Source organism: Myripristis murdjan, chromosome 8 (genome assembly GCF_902150065.1).
Source record: "Myripristis murdjan chromosome 8, fMyrMur1.1, whole genome shotgun sequence".
In the NCBI taxonomy this organism is placed as follows: domain Eukaryota; kingdom Metazoa; phylum Chordata; class Actinopteri; order Holocentriformes; family Holocentridae; genus Myripristis; species Myripristis murdjan.
The window spans coordinates 30481030-30500689 of record NC_043987.1 but is presented as its reverse complement, the minus strand read 5'-3'; the positions used below and the strand labels follow the sequence as shown (position 1 = coordinate 30500689).

At 42.6% G+C, this 19660-nt stretch overlaps 3 protein-coding genes and 2 non-coding genes across 5 annotated transcripts; 4 read left to right on the top strand and 1 right to left on the bottom strand.

Moving 5' to 3' along the window:
• Positions 1-1594: 1594 nt before the first annotated feature.
• Positions 1595-2215, top strand: LOC115363256 (histone H2B 1/2). The gene has a single exon (XM_030057368.1). The coding sequence runs from the start codon at positions 1605-1607 to the stop codon at positions 1977-1979; it is 375 nt and encodes a 124-aa protein (XP_029913228.1). The 5' UTR covers positions 1595-1604; the 3' UTR covers positions 1980-2215.
• Positions 2216-8249: 6034 nt separating this feature from the next.
• On the top strand, positions 8250-8321 carry trnaq-cug (transfer RNA glutamine (anticodon CUG)). The gene has a single exon. It is a non-coding gene; the product is annotated as a tRNA-Gln (tRNA).
• A 1294-nt stretch (positions 8322-9615) lies between these two features.
• LOC115363235 (histone H2A-like) lies at positions 9616-11240 on the top strand. The gene has a single exon (XM_030057345.1). The coding sequence runs from the start codon at positions 9683-9685 to the stop codon at positions 10067-10069; it is 387 nt and encodes a 128-aa protein (XP_029913205.1). The 5' UTR covers positions 9616-9682; the 3' UTR covers positions 10070-11240.
• Positions 11241-11860: 620 nt separating this feature from the next.
• On the top strand, positions 11861-12705 carry LOC115363250 (histone H2B 1/2-like). Its single transcript, XM_030057361.1, has one exon. The coding sequence runs from the start codon at positions 11875-11877 to the stop codon at positions 12247-12249; it is 375 nt and encodes a 124-aa protein (XP_029913221.1). The 5' UTR covers positions 11861-11874; the 3' UTR covers positions 12250-12705.
• Positions 12706-13157: 452 nt separating this feature from the next.
• On the bottom strand, positions 13158-13229 carry trnaq-cug (transfer RNA glutamine (anticodon CUG)). Its single transcript has one exon. It is a non-coding gene; the product is annotated as a tRNA-Gln (tRNA).
• Positions 13230-19660: the final 6431 nt, after the last annotated feature.

Below are 19660 nucleotides of genomic sequence, written 5' to 3'. Positions count from 1 at the left end.
TTTTCTTGTCTTTGTGTGTGTAATCATCTTGTGAATTTTTATAGTGATATCTGAAAGTAAAATTTTGAACCCCTTTCCCCTGTGTGTTAAAAACAGTGTTTTTTGGTAATATGTGGTCATAAATAGGTGATTTTCAAAACTTTCCACCAATGGGATTTCTTGGGACTTTTTTACCCTCACTCAGGACAAACTGAGGATACAAAATCAGTTGAGTTTGCTTCTCTTGCAATTTGTCCTAGGTTTTTTCATAAAATGACTGGACTAAAAGGCTCCTTTAAGAGCCACACACTTCTCCAAAAGCGTCTCCTGCTGTTCTTCATGTAGAAATGGAAAGTATACTGGTGTAACGAAAGTTCAACTACAACATTTGAAACTCAACTGTATGTGTTCTTACATTTATTTTCAAACATGTTTTACTTCAAATGATTTGTTGGGTGAAATTCAGCAGTCCAAATCTTACAGTGCTCTTTAGTGGGGAAACAAACACTGTATTTTATTTTCTTCAGCCTTACAAGTTGCCTCGTTTTTCACTGGCACTGCGGTGGATTGCATAATCTTTTAAGACATTGTAAAGCCACACCTCAAGTGAACTGGAGTAACCCCACAATGGAAAAACATCTGCGCGCCCAATTTCAAAGCAGCCTGAAGAGACACATCTAAAGCCCAACCCTCTTGTCTGTGCCTTTGTCTTTCTACCGCCAATTTGATGTAATTATTCAAATATCCCGCCTTTTATAACAAATGGAATTTTTATTTATCCAATGTTTTAATAGTCAAAATCTTTCTTGGTAATAGTTAAACTTGTTTTGGTCTTATTCTTAGGACTGCCAGCTGGCTAGTTCCAGATGGGCAAAGAAATGAGGGGGTTCTGTTATCCTGTTATATTGTACTGAAAGATGAGAAATGTATTTTGGTGCTTGGCCTTTGAGCGTTTTCTAGGTGAACAGCAGGATTTTAAAGTCAATCCTAAATGAGACTTAAAGCCAGGGGATATTTTTATCTTTGATTGCATTCTCAATAAACTGCAGCTGTGTGCTTTTGGGAGGAAACACTGAAGCAGCCAGACAGGGGAAAAAATTAATAATCTTTCATTTACCTTTTTTTTTTACATAGGATTCTTATTTATGGATTTATTGTTATCATATGTAGTAGGATTAATACACATATTTATAACAAAAACTTTTTTAAAACTAAGATCAATACAAGGTCATGATAAATACACATATTTTAACATAGGCTAATGCACATCATTTTTTTTTTTTTCTAATGTGCTTTCATGCTTTTCTTATTCCTTATAAATTCAGCTGTACTTATATTGTTCTCTTGAGAATTTGAGCAACTGACCTAGTTTCCCCTTGGGGTTGAAATTATTAGTTTTAGTGTAAAGTATTTCTGATGGTGATTTGGATTGAGCTGTAGGCCTACTACAGTCTGTACATGACGTGTGGGTGAATTCCTCGTGTGGCTCAAGCCCAACGGCGCTGCGAAACCCGACCAATCGTAGAGGAGATACAGCGCAGTTTAATTTGCATGAGCTGACTACAAAGTAACATGCATAGAAGAGGAAGTATCATTCGTTGTCTTTGAACTACGGAAGTGTGAGAATGCCTGAACCCGCAAAATCCGCGCCCAAGAAGGGCTCCAAGAAAGCCGTGAGCAAGACCGCCGGCAAGGGCGGCAAGAAGCGCCGCAGGACAAGGAAGGAGAGCTACGCCATCTACGTGTACAAGGTGCTCAAGCAGGTGCACCCCGACACCGGCATCTCGTCCAAAGCCATGGGCATTATGAACTCCTTCGTCAATGACATCTTCGAGCGCATCGCCGGCGAGGCGTCCCGCCTGGCTCACTACAACAAGCGCTCCACCATCACCTCCAGGGAGATCCAGACCGCCGTCCGCCTACTGCTGCCCGGGGAGCTGGCCAAGCACGCCGTGTCCGAGGGCACCAAGGCCGTCACCAAGTACACCAGCTCCAAGTAAAACAAGCTGCTCCAGCTTCAACAACTCAAAGGCTCTTTTAAGAGCCACCCACCTTGTATCAAAGAGTTAACCTGCACCTGCAGAAATTTAATCGGAGTTCAAATCACTGAGTTTAATTTGAACAGAGACAAACTCTTACAGAAAAAAAGAAATAGGTGTCATGCTGTGTCTTAACTCTAACAAGCCAGTTCTTCACTCTACAGTTTCCCTCCTCCTTCACAGCACTTTCATACCTGCAGGACACAACATACAGAGGAAAACACACACACGCTCTGTCTCCTGAAGCACCACGCCACCGACATTGCCATAAATAATAAAAAATAAATAAATAAAAAAGGCAAAGTGATTTTTTTTTTTTTTTTTTTTTTTTTTTTTTTGATAATTTATTTTACAAAAATCAAGAAACACTGGAATAAATATACAGAACATTTTTTCAGGTGCCCACAAGTGTCACTGATCCAGGAAAAAAAAAGTAGGGCTTCATATGATTTATTTCCTGAAATATTAATATTTTTCCAACCTGTATAAACTTAGGCGTTTTTACTGCCTTGTGCCCTTCCATGTTACTACTGTTGCCTACACACTGAAATTCACGCGACTGTTGGGCTCACCTGAATCAATCAAGATGTCTCAGATCCGCTGAAGACCGCAGAATTTTCTGTTTTTTGAATAATCTGGATTGAGTAAACGACTATTTTTTGGCGAATTGTTGAATGAAGCATGTATAATAAAATGATTCGAATGAAAAATCGCTTTTTAGGCTTAGTGTCGTCCTTTTTTCTACCGCTAAACGGAAGTCGGACATGTTGCATTCAGGGACCGTCGGAAAATTCAAATTCCGACGAAAAAAAATGGTTTTTAAAGCTTCCAGCTATGATAAACGTTTGAATTTTGGCGATTTTTTAAAAAATACATGTTTGGGGTTCAGGAGTTAAATGTGGTCTAAATAAAACTTTCAGTCAATGTCACTGAAAGATCAAACGTGCAAATTTGTGTTCAAAGTCGCCTCCTAACAGAGCCTTTGTGTTGGTTGTGATGGTGAGCGGTTCACTTCCTCTTTAATACAAATTGTATTATTATTTTATTTTATTTTATTTTATTTTATTTTTAGTAGTAGTAGTAGTAGTAGTTGGAGGAGGAGGAGTAGTGCCGGCTCTACCTATGTTGGCGTTCTAGTCAAAATTACTCCCTTGCGCCCTTCCATGCCTATCCAACATGTGTTGTTGCCTCTTCAAGTGACCACTGATGTTACAGCGTAGACTGTCAAATGAAACATAAAGAGTCTGTTAGACTAATTTACTTTTTAATTTTTAATTTATTTAGTTTTAATCTGTCAATTTATCTATCCAAGTTTTGCTGTGACGGCGCGGGCCTCTGTCACCAGGATTTGTATTTTCATCTCAATCATCGTTCACTCTCATAGCCTCCAGAATATAAATGTCTATGTATTACTCGCTTTAGAATTTACAGTTAACATTTGTCAAATGTTACCAGGAGGCACGAGCGGTAGCGTCCGCCTAAACAAACAAACAAATAAAAATCAAAAATTCAGGTTCGACAGAGATTCGAACTCGGATTTCTGGATTCAGAGTCCACAGTGCTCATCTGTGGGTGGGTAGTGTAGACGTTTCCACTGAATGGTTTCTACCTCATGAATTTATTCAAGTAATAGTTTCTTGTAATTTGTAATTATATAGATGCGCACAATTAAATTTAATCCTCATCTTTGGGCTTAGCGGCCTTCTTGGTTGCATGTTTCTTGGGGCTCTTTGCAGCTTTCTTTGCTGCTGCAGAGGCAAAATTGATAGACGTATTTCCATCATAGATGGAATACAGGACTGCGAGATAATGTATAGTGGGATATATGCATTATTTGTGGATCCAGGATATAATACTGTGTATTTCTATACAGACGATAATAAGCACAGATGTTATTGGGTCAGACTAAATGACTGACCATAACATAAATTCAGTTTGATTTCTGGCTAACGAAACTGTAGAGTGAATATCACCTTGGAGCTATGCAGCTGCAGCCCAAAAACCTCCAACAAACCAGAGCACAGCATCGGAGCATTACCTGCGCCAAGACCAGTGGCTGTAAAGTGAAGCGAAGTTACAGAGGTTTATTATGCAACCCTACACTTAATGCTAGTCAATACTACTATTTAGCCACTAGATGGAGACACAGACCGTCTGTTCACATGAGGGGCAGGGAGCCGGGCGTCTGACTGCACTTCGTTCACCAGGCCAGGCATTTACAGAGAGCGGCTGGAATCCATTCAAAAACCCACAGACATTGGAGTAGCGATCACTCCTGCTTTTACGAGAACACTCACAACTTTTCATCACAAAAAGCAAAAGGTGCGGCACGATTTGAGAGCTGATGAACCGCTGGGCCTGTAGCCTAGGGATTAGTTAAGCATTTTAACACTCACATTCGCAGCTAGGGACAATTTGGTATCTCCAGTTCAGCTAACTTGACTGTCTGGACTGTGCAGAAACCCGCGCAGACACGGGGAGAACATGACCCCACACAAAATGAATATTCGTTTTTATTGCATTTTGCCACTCTTTTTATAATTCTAACGATTAAATGTGGATGACCCCGTTTCAAAGACGGGAGCCTTTAAAATCCATTAAACTGTAATATAAAGTAACACAAGGTAAATGTTATAAATGGCATAATGACGTCAGGCAGCGTCAAGTGATCGTTCCGATCAATCCATTGTTTCACATGGACTTTTAACACCACTGCCATCATCAAGAAAACTCAGCAGCGTCTCCACTTCTTGAGGCTGCTAAAAAGGAACAACCTGGAGCAGAAGCTGCTGGTAACTTTCTATAGCTCTGCTATAGAAAGTATTTTAACATACTGCATCACGGCATGGTATGCAAACTGCACTGAGGCAGAGAAAAAGGCACTGCAGAGAGTGATCCGCTCTGAGGAAAAGATCATCGGATGCCCCCTGCCCTCACTGAATAGCATTGCCTCCACCCGGTACCTCAGCAGAGCAAACAAAATAATCAAGGACTTCTCACACCCAGGTCATGAACTTTTTCACCTACTCCCCTCAGGAAAGAGATACAGACAGATCAAAACCCGCACATCCAGACTCAGAGACAGTTTCTTTCCCAGAGCCATCAGAACACTTAACACTCACACATGAACTGCCTCTCCCATCATCACATGCACTTTACACTGCCAGGTTGCACTTCACTTTATACTGATGCACCTTTAACTGTCCCTGTTGTTACTGCTGTTGTCACTGTGTTGTTTTATACTGTCTTTTTTTTTTTTTTTTTTTTTTTTTTAACTATTTATCAATTTTTATACATTGTGCTGAAGTAGCAATCCTCATTTTCGTTGTAACGTGTTGTGCAATGACAAATAAACTCATTCATTCATTCATTCATTCATTCATTCATTCATTCATTCATTCCAGGGTCACCTCATTAGCCTATTCGTAATCAAAATGGAAAAAAGTAGCAGGGGAGGGGGATAAATACATGTCATGAATGGACTATATAGTCTGTTATTGTTGTAATTACCTTTAGTAGTAGACAAACAAGAGTGTAAAGACAAGCCACAGGTTCTAGTCATCACCTCATCTTTGAAAATAAATGTGCCGGGGCTCTTGGCTGCTTTCTTGAGGCTCTTGGCTACTTTCTTGGCTGCTGTCGGCTTCTTAGGCTTGTTGGACACTTTCTTAACAGCGGGCTTGCTGGCCTTGGCTTTGGGTTTCTTGACCGCCTTCTTGGGCTTTTGATTTAACTGAAGAAAATAATATCAACCAAAACTATCAACAAAAACTTTTTATTTAATGAAAGTCCTAAAACAAGAAACTGCATATGCAAACCAGCGTCCTGTGGAAGTGAAGTATCAAAACTCAAAAGTATCAAAAAATCTGTGGAGCTCCAGAAAGTTTAGGTCTTACATTGTTGAATAATTTCTGCCATATGGTAAAAACAAACAAACAAACAAACAAACAAAAAAGACAGCACAACACTTTAAACAACAGATAGGCTACTACACATCTCCCAAAGGCTGAGTACACAGGCATATCATTTTATTCAGTACCATGTTGGCCAAATATATTAAGGATAATGCTATACTCGGCAGGCTCATTTTAACATTTGCAGCAGTTATTTATTTATTTATTTACTTATTCATTCATTTATTCATTCATGTATTTAGCATTTTTTTTCTTTCTCTGGTTGGTATCTGGCCAGTTAGCGAAGCAGGTTTCACAAAAAATATATATATATTTTTTAAAGGGATCATGTGATATTTCCATCTGCAGAAATTATTATCAAAACCGGTTTACTGTGAAAAATTCTTCGTGATAGAGGTCATTAGGCATTATATGCATAGGAATTATGAAATCACGTTATTAAGAAGGCGTTATTAACTCAGCGTGATCGTCAGTCTTACGCTGTCTTTATTTACACTGTAGACAGCTTTGTCTAAAATATTAGAATAAATAAAAAAGCTGATTTAGACACAACATTTGCCAAATGAGTAAAAAAAAGTTTGCAGTTTAAGGTTTTTAAATTCTTCTTCTTCTTCTTCTTCTTCTTCTTCTTCTTCTTCTTCTTCTTATTATTATTATTATTAATTATCTTCAGTTTATTGATTTACAAGGCTGGACTATCAAAGTATAAAACATATTTCGGACGAAAACGTGAGCATCATGAGTGAACGTCAGACTTGGCAGCTCGATCAGCGATGAGCTCACGGTGTGTGCTGCCCCCTGCTGTGCAGACTGTGTAACATCAGTCACCTGTGTGTTCCCGCACAGATCACTTGCGCTCATCTCTGCACACAGACACTCTTAATGTACATGTACATACAGACAGAACGAATACCGTTAAATACATTCATTTAAAAAATAAAAAAATAAAAAAAATATAAGAAGATAAGTTCCCACTTATTTGCATTTATATAGCTACATTGGGGTTCGGCGCAAGCGATTATTATTATTATTATTATTATTATTACATCTAACAGCATTTGTACTGTTTACTGCGCACTGTTTGTAGTTTTTATTTCACACTCGCTTTGGCAATGTTAGCGTCTGTTTCCCATGCCAGTAAAGCCCCTTAAAAATGAATTGAATTGAACTGTGACACTCACCTGAAGCTGGAAGCAGTCAGAGGCTCCACAGGCCGCGGCTCCTCTTCGCTCCAGCTCCTCTCTCTGCGGAGCGGGGCTGCTGCTCCTCTCTGACCGGCCCTCAGCAGCGAAAGTGAAATGTGTTCATTTGTATATTCTGCAGATCTTACAATCCATCATTTCTAGTCACTGTGTAGGAATATATAGGTCATGTGTAAAATGTACAAGAACAAATGCCTGTATATTGAATCCTGATTATTGATGCTCTGTTAATTAGTGAGTGACGTCATGTACAGTGGTTGTGGGGAGAGAGCTGCATCAGGCACGGGAGCATTTCGTTTTTCTACCGTGTGATGTAATTTGTCATCTTTTTTCAGTGAACGTTCTTAAACTAAATTAAAGCTCATGTCATTCGCGTCAGACTCAAGTGATTGTGCGTGCAGTTCATTTGTGGCATATTTGAACATCTAGAAGGAATGCCACTACAGGGGGGACGGTCTCTCCTCAGAAAGGCCCGGATATTTTCACCTCACACCTGTAAGACGCTCAGTAAGACATGCGCTCCCCTAACAACATGATATTTTGTTTTATTTTAATTAATTAATTAATTGATTGATTAATTAATTAATTAATTAATTTAGTTAGTTAGTTAGTTAGTTGGTTAGTTCGTTCGTTCGTTCGTTCGTTCGTTCGTTAGTTAGTTAGTCGGGTGGATGGTCTCTAAAATATGAATTGACAATATCCAGGTCTTCCATAGACAAATCTCCAATTATTAAATAATGATTAAATAATTTTTTTGTGCTCAAAGTCATAACCACTGTTCCGTACAGTTTTCTTCTTTGACCGTGGTTGGGAAAAATGTTGCATAACATGATGGATATGAACACCTTTTGATTAATATCATAGTGCTCGACAGATATTATGCAAGACCAAGCCAGTGGAACGAAAAACAGGGAACAGGAGCAGGAACACCGGACCCCAATTCTGGGAATGTTCTGAACACAAATAGTCCGACCACACACACTCCCCCTTGTGCACACACACTCACACACGCGCGCGCACGCACATTTCTTGGTGAGAACATCTGTGTACACTGACATCCAGGTTCCGTAAGCCTAGAATGGGTGTGTGACTCTCTCTTTCTGACACCTCTATGTGGTTACATGGTGTAATGATTAGCACTCTGGACTCTGAATCCAGCGATCCGAGTTCAAATCTCGGTGGAACCTAATATTTTTAAGGAGGTGTGTGTTTTCTTTGTTTGTCGTCTCCTTCAACACAAGTTTGCACGTTTGATCTTTCAGTGACATTTCGCCTACTGGAAGTTTGATGTTTGATGCATGCTGTCATTGTGTCACCCGCACAGTCAGAGAACGACTTCACACACACACACACACACTCACACACACACACACACACACACACACATAGGCACCTTTCAACCTTTTGATATATATATATATATATATGTTAAAAAAAAAAAAAAAAAAAACATTAGCACGAAATGTTTTCAATAAAATAAGTCACCTCCAGCAAGCCAATTCATAGGCCAGTCCTTTAAAGAGAACTGTTCCCACAGCAACAGCACCTACCTTCTTTCAAAGACAACGAATGATACTCCCTCCTCTCCTCGTGCTTCTTGGTATAGCCAGCTCATGCATATCAAACTGCGCTGTATACGATTGGTCGGTTTCGCAGCGACGTTGGGTTTGTGCCACACGAGGAATTCACCCACACACAGGCCCGGACTGTACATCGGGAGAACCGGGAGATTTCCCGAAGCGCCTGCCTGTCACTGGCCTGGTGGCCTGCGCGTGTTTTTTTTTTTTTTTTTTTTTTTTTAAGTCAGAGAGACAGGCCAGGCCAATCAGAGGCCACCAACCTGTGAAGAGATCAAGACGTGATTGGTTTGTTTTGATTAACACCCGCCCCAACACTCCCAGTCCGTTGTAAACAGGCAGCATGTTGAGGAGGGGGTGTCGTGACTCGCGTGTGTGTCTGAATGTGGAGGAGAGGAGAGGAGAGGAGAGGAGGCGGAAGCAGAGGAGAGGAGAGGAGGCGGAAGCAGTGGCGGTTCTGCCTATGTTGCCGTCCAAGGCGAAATTACTGGCTTGTATGGCAAGCCGTTTGAGCATATATTCAGATATCCCACTAGTTAACTTTTTTTGCACTCACTAGTGAGTGCTACTAGTGACACTAGTGAGGCCAAAAATATTTACTAGTGTCACAAGTGAATGCCTGCATAGTACCTCTTTCTGCAATATTTCAAAGAGTTTTCTAAGTTCCTCAGGTAAAGTTGGTCACAGCAGCTTTCTGAATCAGTTTTCAGAGGAAACTGTTAGTTAGGAAGTTTTAGTGACATTTAAGAGTACAAGTAAAATAAGATGTCTTGTGAATTGAGATTGAAGTGTTATTTGGAAGTGTTGTTTATGCTGGGTGGATTTGACAGGGCTGTCCTCTTATCTGATTGGACGACGTAGCTAAAGGTGGAACTGGTCAATCGGAAGGCAGCAGAGAGCAACATAAAGACGGATCGCGGAGGAAATCAGATGTTTCTCACTTGATTTTCAGAGCGAAAAGAAGAACAGACATGAGCGGAAGAGGCAAAAACGCAGGCAAGGCTCGTGCCAAGGCGAAGACCCGTTCATCTCGTGCCGGTCTCCAGTTTCCTGTTGGCCGCGTGCACAGGCTGCTGCGCAAAGGCAACTACGCCGAGCGCGTGGGCGCCGGCGCCCCCGTCTACCTGGCGGCCGTGCTGGAGTATCTGACCGCCGAGATCCTCGAGCTGGCCGGAAACGCTGCTCGCGACAACAAGAAGACCCGCATCATCCCAAGACACCTGCAGCTGGCCGTCCGCAACGACGAGGAGCTCAACAAGCTGCTGGGCGGAGTCACCATCGCTCAGGGCGGCGTGCTGCCCAACATCCAGGCCGTGCTGCTGCCCAAGAAGACCGACAAGCCGGCCAAGGCCAAGTAGACCCAACACAAACTAACACACGAAGGCTCTTTTAAGAGCCACACTTCTCTAAGAGCGTCTCCTCTTGTTTTTCTCTTTTTTTTCATGTACAAATGGAAAGCATAAGCTACTGGTGTAACGTGGGGATGGACTACGGAAAGTAAACAAGTGCAACATTTCCAAACACAACTGTATGTATTCTTACATTTATTCGCGCACAAATTTAACTAAATGTTTTGTTGGGTGAAACTCAAAAGTCCAAATGTTGCAACGCTCTTTAGTGGGGAAACAAACACTGTTATTTTCATCAGCCTTACAAGTTGACTCGTTTTTCACTGGCACTGCGGTGGATTACATAATCTGTTAACGAACTGCAGAGCCACACCTGAAGTGAACTGGAGTAACCCCACAACATCTGAGCGCCTAATTACAAACCAGCCGGAGGAGACACACCTACAGCTCAACCCCCCTCTCTGTGCCGTTGTCTTTCTGCCGCCAATGTGACGTAATTATTCAAATAGCCCGCCTTTTATAACAAATGGAATATGAAATAATCAATTTTTAAATAGGTCAGTCTTTGTTGGTAGCCTAATAATTAAACCTGTTTTTGGTCTTATTCTTAGGACCGTTCTAAAAACTAGTTCCAGATGAGCAGAGAAGTGAGGGGCTTCTGCACTAACACACACACACACACACACACAGGCTCTTCCACACACTTCTCCAAGAGCGTTTCCTGCCATCTGTGTTCATGCAGACATTTAGTGCACTGGTGACAGTGAATGGACAATAGAGAAATATTGAAACACTTAAAACACAACTATGTATCCTAATATATATTTGCCCCCAAGTTTTGCTTCAAGTGATTTGTCTGGTGAAACTCTCAACAGTCTAAACTTACAGCACTCTTTCGTGGGAAATCAAAGACTGTATTTTATTATGTTGTCTAAACAATGAAGCTTACAAGTTGCCTCGTTTTTCACTGACACTGAGGTGGATTGCTTAATCTGTTCAGACATTGCAAAGCCACACCTCAAGTGAACTGGAGTAACCCCACAATGGAAAAACATCTGAGCGCCCAATTTCAAAGCAGCCTGAGGAGACACACCTACAGCTCAACCCCCTTCAGTGTGCCATTGTCTTTCTACTGCCAATGTAAATTCAAATATCCCGCCTTTTGTAACAAATGGAATTTGTATAATCCAATTTTTTAACAGTTAAATCTTTATTGGTAATAGTTAAACTCTTAGGACTGCTAGCAGGCTAGTTCCAGATGAGCAGAGATGAGAAATGCATTTTGGTCCACTGAAGCAGCCTGATAGGGTTAAATAAATAAATAAATAAATAAATCTTTGTAATCCTTCATTTACATTTTTTTCATATGTTTCATATATGTTTGTTGTAATATGTTTAAGGATTCGTTATTAATGTATAGATAATGATAACTAAGATACAAGGGCTACACATAGGCTATTCATACATAATGCACATCATTTACTTTTAATGCACATTTTTTAAATTGCTTTTCCTATTCCTTATAAATTTATCAGTGCTTATATTATTCTCTTTAGAATTTGAGCAACTGCAACTGAGTTTCTCATCGGGGATGTAATTATTTGTTTTAGTGTAAAGTATTTCTGATGGTGATTTGGATTGAGCTGTACTACAGTCTGTATATGACGTGTGGGTGAATTCCTCGTGTGGCTCTGCGAAACCCGACCAATCGTAGAGGAGATAGAGCGCAGTTTAATTTGCATGAGCTGGCTACAAAGTAACATGCATAGAAGAGGAAGTATCATTCGTTGTCTTTGAACTACGGAAGTGTGAGAATGCCTGAACCCGCCAAGCCCGCGCCCAAGAAGGGCTCCAAGAAAGCCGTGAGCAAGACGGCCGGCAAGAGCAGCAGGAAGCGCCGCAGGCCGAGGAAGGAGAGCTACGCCATCTACGTGTACAAGGTGCTCAAGCAGGTACACCCCGACACCGGCATCTCGTCCAAGGCCATGGGCATCATGAACTCCTTTGTCAAAGATATCTTCGAGCGCATCGCCGGTGAAGCGTCCCGCCTGGCTCACTACAATAAGCGCTCCACCATCACCTCCAGGGAGATCCAGACCGCCGTCCGCCTGCTGCTGCCCGGGGAGCTGGCCAAGCACGCCGTGTCCGAGGGCACCAAGGCCGTCACCAAGTACACCAGCTCCAAGTAAAACAAGCTGCTCCAGCTTCAACAACTCAAAGGCTCTTTTAAGAGCCACCCAACTTCATCAAAAAGTTAATCTGCACCTTCATAACGTCGACTGTGAGTTTTTCCCAGTTAGTTTTAATTCGAGACGAACTCTCCAAGGAAAAGAAATGGGTGAGGATATATCTGGCATGCTCTGTCATAACTGTCTAATCACTCAGTTCTTCACACTACAGTTTCTCCCCTCCATAGCACCTTCATACCTGCACAACACACAGAGGGAAAAAAACACACAAACACACGCGCGCGCGCGCGCTCTGTCTCCTGAAACACCATAATAAAACCAAAACAAGTTTTTAATAACTTCCAAAAACGGATTATTTCATATTCCATTTGTTATAAGAGGCGGGTTATTTGAATAATTACATCACATTGGCGGTAGTGTTAGCACCCGATTCTTTTGTTGAAAGTCCAAGAAGAAAGCAAAGTCCATATTCAGCTCTCAGATATAATATTTATTTGGTCACATAAAAAAAAATAAATTTTAATATTTTTTAAAATAATTCATTCATTTTCATTCATTTAATTTATAATTATCTTTAAACATCTGTGTTGTTGCCTCTTGAAGTGACCACTGCCGCAAATCTGATGTTACAACGTAGAGTATCAAATAAAACGTAAAGAGCCTGTTAGACTATTTGCTGTCCTTAAGAACATGTTTTAATTTACTTTTTTTATAATTCTAATATTTGTTTTCTAGTATTTGTTGAATAAATGTTTTGTTTTGTTTTTAATCTAGGCTATCTGTTTATCTGTCCAAGTCTTGCTGTGATGGCGCGGAACTCTGTTCTTCACTCTTATAGCCTACAGAATATAAAGGTCTGTTTATTAGTCGCTTCAGAATTTACAGTTAGAGAGTTCCCCAAAACTCTCAGGTCCCACCGAGATTTGAACTCGGATCGCTGGATTCAGAGTCCAGAGTGCTAACCATTACACCATGGAACCACATGGGGGAGTCCGAGAGAGAGAGTCACATGCCCATGCCAGCCATACGGGACTTTTAATTAGACATATACAGCATACATGGAAACAGCAGCCAAAGTCCTAGTTATTCAAGGAATCAAGGATTCAAAGGACTTTATTGTCATACCAGCTCACATTTACATGTTAGTGGTACGAAATTAGGACTCAGGTCCTGGTATAAGCCTATAAATAAATAAAGCAAGGTAAAAAAAATAAATAATATAATAAGTGTAAATATAAAAAAATAAGATATATAAGTAGGCTATAAACAGTATTTATGAATAAATATAAACAGTGTGTATATATATATATATATATACACACACATATATATATATATATACACACATATATATATATATATATATATATATATATACACACATATATATATATATATATATATATATATATATATATATATATATATATATATATATATATATAATATAAACACTGCAGAGAAGAAGCTGTTTCTGAGCCTGGTGGTCTTGCTCTGAATGCTCCTCAGCCGCCTGCCTGAGGGGAGGGGCTGAAACAGACTGTGAGCGGGATGGGTGGAGTCCTTCATGATGCGGAGGGCCCTCCCCCTCCATCGTGAGGTGTCGAGGTCTGAGGTGGTGGGAAGGCTGCTCCCCACAGTCCTCTGTGCAGCCTTCACCACCCTCTGCAGAGCCTTCCTCTCAGCAGCAGTGCAGCTGCCGTGCCACACGGTGATGCAGGTGCAGAGGATGCTCTCCACCGCACAGTGGTAGAAGCTCCTCAGGACAGAGCTCCCCAGTCCAGCTTTCCGCAGCTTCCTGAGGAAGTAGAGACGCTGGTGGGCCTTCCTGACCAGACGGGAAGTGTTGGCACCCCAGGTGAGGTCACTGGATATGTGCACACCCAGGTATCTGAAGCTGGAGACCACTTCCACAGCTGCTCCTCCGATGTGCAGGGGAGGGAGGGGGCGTTTGTCCCTTCTGAAATCCACCACCATCTCCTTAGTCTTTTTCACATTGATGCAGAGGTTGTTTTCACTGCAGCACTGCACCAGGTGTTCCACCTCCTCTCTGTATTTGGACTCATCGTTGTTGGTGATGCGTCCCACTACTGCTGTTTCGTCCGCAAACTTAAATTTATGACAGCTGGGGTGTCTTGCTGAGCAGTCATACGTCAGCAGAGTGAACAGGAGGGGGCTCAGCACACAGCCCTGTGGCGAGCCAGTGCTGAGGGTGATGGAGGAGGAGACGGTGTTGTGGATCCTGACAGTCTGAGGTCTGTTGGTCAGGAAGTCTCAGGACCCAGTTCCCCAGTCTGGGACTCAGTCCAAGGGAGGAGAGCTTCTGCACCAGGGTCTGTGGGATGATGGTGTTGAAGGCAGAGGAGAAATCCAGGATGAGCAGACGGACATAGGAGTTCCTGCTCTCCAGATGGGTGAGAGTTGTGTGGACCACCGATGAAATGGCGTCATCAGTGGAGCGGTTTTTCCTGTAGGCATATTGATGGGGGTCCACAGTGATGTCGATGGAGTCCTTGATGTGGGGCATGACCAGCCTTTCAAAGCACTTCATGACTACCGGGGTCAGGGCTATGGGTCAGTAGTCATTTAGACCTGTCACTGTGGAGCACTTGGGGACAGGGACAATTGATTAGATTAGATTAGATTAGATTACCTTTATTGTCTCACAGAGTGAGAAATTTGTTCTGGGCCCCAACGCCCATGCTGCAGCCACACATATCGAACAGTACATAAACAGAGTGTTGCACATCACACAAACAGAAAAAAAAAAAAAAAAAAAAAAAAAAAAAACATGAAAGGAACACGAAATATGTACATAATACAAGTACAGGAACATAATACCAATAATAGATAGTACTATAAAAAAAAAAAGAACATGAAATACGTACATAATACAAGTACAGGAACATAATACCAATAAATAGATAGTACTAAAAAAAAAAAAAAAAAAAAAAAAAAAAAAAAGTACAGAGTAAAGTGCCACCTGTGCAAGACGCGCAAATCAACATCCCACTGGTCTAACTGGCCTTATTTACTAGATTGATAGCCATAGGTATGAATGAATTTCTAAATCTATTTAATCTGCAGTGAGGAACTCTATACCTTCTCCCAGAAGGTAACATCTCAAACTCGCTGTGCAGAATGTGTGATGGATCATTAATTATCTTGTTGGCTTTCTGCAGAGTGGCCTGTTCATAGATATTCTTACTGGAGAAATGCTCCTTAGCACCCATGATTTTTCCCGCAGCAAGAATTAGCCGAGCCAGTTTGTTCCTAAGCTGAACAGAGAGATTTCCAAAGCAAGCTGCAATGCTGTACCTAATTAGACTCTCTAGGACAGCTTTATAAAAAATCAACATAAATTATGATCGACACCATGAATTCACAGGTGGCGTAAAAAATGCAACCGTTGTTGTAATCTGCAGCAGAGGCTGTCAACATGTGTGCTCCAGGAGAGTGTGTTGTCGATAAAGACACCGAGGTACTTGTAGGACTGCACCTTGGAAATGGCTTGGTTGTGGATGACCACAGGCCTATGGTCGCCCACCCCACATGGATCAAACACCATTTCCTGAGTTTTATTAACATTCAACACCAAATGGTTATCGTCACACCAATTAATAAACCTCTGGATTTCCAAAAAGTAGTCAGATAAATCACAGTTCTTTTTCAATAGTGCCAAAATTGCAGTGTCGTCTGAGAACTTAATGATGTGAGTGTTTGGATAAGAGCTTCTACACGCATCTGTATACAGAGTGAACAGAACCGGTGAACTCACGCACCCTTGTGGTGCGCCTGTGCTCAAGGTTTTAGTTTCCGATAAGGTTCCATTCACCCTGACCTGCTGTCTACGATTGGTTAAAAATGACAGATACCATTTAATAATAGAAGGATGAACTTTAAGATCATTTAATCTATTAATTAAAATATGTGGCTGCAACGTATTAAAAGCTGAACTAAAATCAACAAATAAAAGCCGTGCAAATGAGCTAGGATCCTCTAAGTGCTTATTAATAAAGTGGGTCACAGCTATAATGGCATCCTCTGTGCTCCTGTTGCTCTTATAAGCGAACTGAAAGGGATCTAGAGAACTGCTAACTTCCGTTTTCAGCAAGTTAATCATAATTTTCTCGAAGCACTTCATAATCAACGAGGTTAATGCAACAGGACAGTAGTCATTGTTCTCTTTGCAGCTAGCTTTTTTAGGCACAGGGATGATAATAGAGCTTTTCCACATAGAGGGAACAGAGTGAGTGTCTATAGATTTCTGGAAGATGGGACACCAGGCTTCTGCCAGTTCATTGCTGCAGGACTTCAATAAGCGCCCAGAGATGCCATCTGGTCCGGAGGCCTTCCTGGGGCAGATGTGAGAAAAAAAGTCTCTCCACAGCATGCTGGTCAATGGTGATTACTCCAGAGTCTAATTTAGGCACACTATCCATAACTGTTCCCTGTCCTTGAGAGAAGTCTCTTAGTTCAAAACGGCAAAATAAATTATTCAGCTCATTTGCTTTTTCCTCCTCATTTATCAGATTAATACACCTCTTAACTGGGGTCATGTTTGTCATGGTCCTCATAGAGTCCCACAGTTTTTTAGTGTCCATGCCTGAACAGTGGGATTCAAATTTCTCCCTCTCCTTCCTCCTAGCAGTCCTTAATTTGTGGTTAAGTTCTTTCTGCATGTTTTTCATGCGTAGTAGGTCCCCATTCTTAAATGCTGCTTTCCTCTGTACTATGCACTCTTTAATTTCCTTAGAAATGCAAGGTTTATTATTTGGGTACATAGTAATAGATTTTTGGGTTAACACATTATCTTTGCAGAACTTAATATACTCTGTGATGGTATCTGTGACCTCCTCTAGTTCCAGGCCATGGAAAAGGTCCCAGTTAGTGCAAGAGAAGCAGCCTTTCAGAGTTTCCACACTGTCATTGTCCCAAATATAAACAGTTTTCACTTGTGGTTTGTTGCTTTTGAGCAGGGACTTGTACGTAGGGATTAAATGGACAGCGTTGTGATCAGAGGACCCTAAAGGAGGTTTGACTTTCGCAGTATAGGCATTTTTAATATTTCCATAACATTTGTCCAGTATGTTATTCCCTCGGGTGCTACAGTTAACATATTGACTGAACCCAGGAAGCGTGGCCTCAAGTTTACAATGGTTAAAATCACCTAAGATAGAGCACGGTGCTTCAGGAGTGCGTTTCAGTTGACTGTGAACACAGTCTGCTATGATATTCGCCGCCTTAGCAGCATTTCCTCCCGGTGGAATATAAGCAGTACATAATAAAATGTTCCCAAATTCACGTGGCAGGTAAAGGGTCTCAGGCTTAAACATACCAGTTCGATGTCGGGATTACAGACCGACTCTCTCGTTGTGAACTGCGAGCACCACAGGTTGTTGATATAGACGCAGGTCCGCCGCCTTTGCTCTTACCGGAGTTGTTGTTCCTATCAGAGCGCACCAGCGAGAAGCCATCCAGGGAAACGGGCGAGTCGGGAACGTTCTCCTGCAGCCATGTTTCAGTAAACACGAGCAGGCATGACTCCCGGTACTCGTGGAGAAACCTGGCGTTGGCCCTGAGCTCCTCGACCTTGTTCTTCAGGGAGCGGGCATTGCAGAGTAGCATGGAGGGCAATGGTGGCCGGTTAGCTCGTCTCCTCTCTGTCGTACTCCGCCGCGTTTCCCCCTCTTACGCGTCCGTCTCTTGCAGCCTCCCTCCGGACGTCTGGCCAGCAATTCACTCGGTAGCTGGGGGACGGGTGTGTAGCTGGGACGGAGAAGCAGGAGCTGGTTCCGGGTGTAGCTCAACAACGTGGTCGGTATGACGCCAACACCTTCTGGCGGGAGGTGGCATAAGACAAGCCAGACGAAAAAACCCACCAGCCATCCTCTTAGTAAAAACAGCATTGTTTCGTACAGTCAGGCACCGTGTTAGATAAGAAACATTCACATCTAAACGTTAAAAACACCAACACAAAACATCAGGTAGGAACACGAGGCAGCGGCACGAGGTGGCCCGGGTCGCAGCAGAGCAGCGCCACCGGAAGTCTGTGGCAGTCTTTAAGCAGGTGGGGACAGATGACAGTGACAGTGAGGTGTTAAAGATGTCCGCCAGCACCTCAGACAGCTGGTGTGCACAGTCCTTCAGTACCCGCCCTGGGATGTTGTCAGGGCCTGCAGCTTTGCGGGGGTTGATTCCCTGGAGGGTCTTCCTCACGTCTGCTGTGGTCACACTGAGGGGCGTGTCGCCAGGTGGTGGTGTGAGTCTGGTGCTGGGCGGTGGGGGGGGGGGGGTCTGGGTCCTCAAAGCGGGCGTAGAGGTGGTTGAGAGCATCTGGCAAGGAGGGGTCCCTTGGGCATTGTGCGTCCCTGATACTGTAGTCCGTGACGCACTTGATGCCCTTCACTGGTGGTGAAGTGACCCTGGATTTTCTGGGCATATGTGGCTTTAGCCCTCGCGATGCCTGCAGTCAGTCCTTTCCTCGCCTCTCTGAGTGCTGATGCCTCACCTGCCCTGAACGCAGCGTCCCTAGCATTCAGCAGCGCTCTCACCTCAGCATTCGGCCAGGGCTTCTGGTTCGGATAGCAGGTTACTGTCCTGGTGGTGGTGACATCATCGGCACACTTGGAGATGAAGCCGAGGCCGGAGGAGGTGTATTCCTCCAGGTCCACCTCTCCCTCATATGTAGCTGCCTCTCTGAAGACCTGCCAGTCTGTGCACTGAAAACAGTTCTGGAGCACAGAGGCTGCATCCCTGGGCCACTCAGTGACTGTCTTCTTTGTTGGCCTGATCCGTCTCAGCAGGGGGCGGTATGCTGGCGCCAGTAGGATAGAGATGTGGTCGGAGAGGCCAAGATGAGGGCGAGGAAGAGCTCTGTACGCACCGTGAATGTTGCTGTATACACAGTCCAGAGTGTTGTCTCCCCGTGTAGGAAAGGTGACATGCTGGTATAATCTGGGCAGAGTGTCCGTCAGTTTCATGTGACTGAAGTCCCCCGCAACCACGTAAAACGCCTCCGGGTGCATCCGTTTATACAGTGCCAATCTCTCTATAGCCTACGTGACCAGGCACACACCGATCTCCCAAATCTTACACCGATGTTCTCACCAAGAAATGTGTGTTTGTGTGTGTGTGTGTGTGTGTGTGTGTGTGTGTGTGTGTGTGTGTGTGCGTAATAACGCCTTCTTATTAACGTAATTTCATCATTTTTAATGCATAATGCCTAATGACCTCTATCACGAAGGGTTTTTCATAGTAAACTGGTTTTGATAATAATTTATGCAGATGGAAATATCACATGATCCCTTGAAAAAAAAAATAAATGAACACATTGGTGCTTATAGGGCACTTTTGTATGTTTTCAAATCAAATGCATTTTTTTAATGAATATATTCAGTGAAACCTGCTT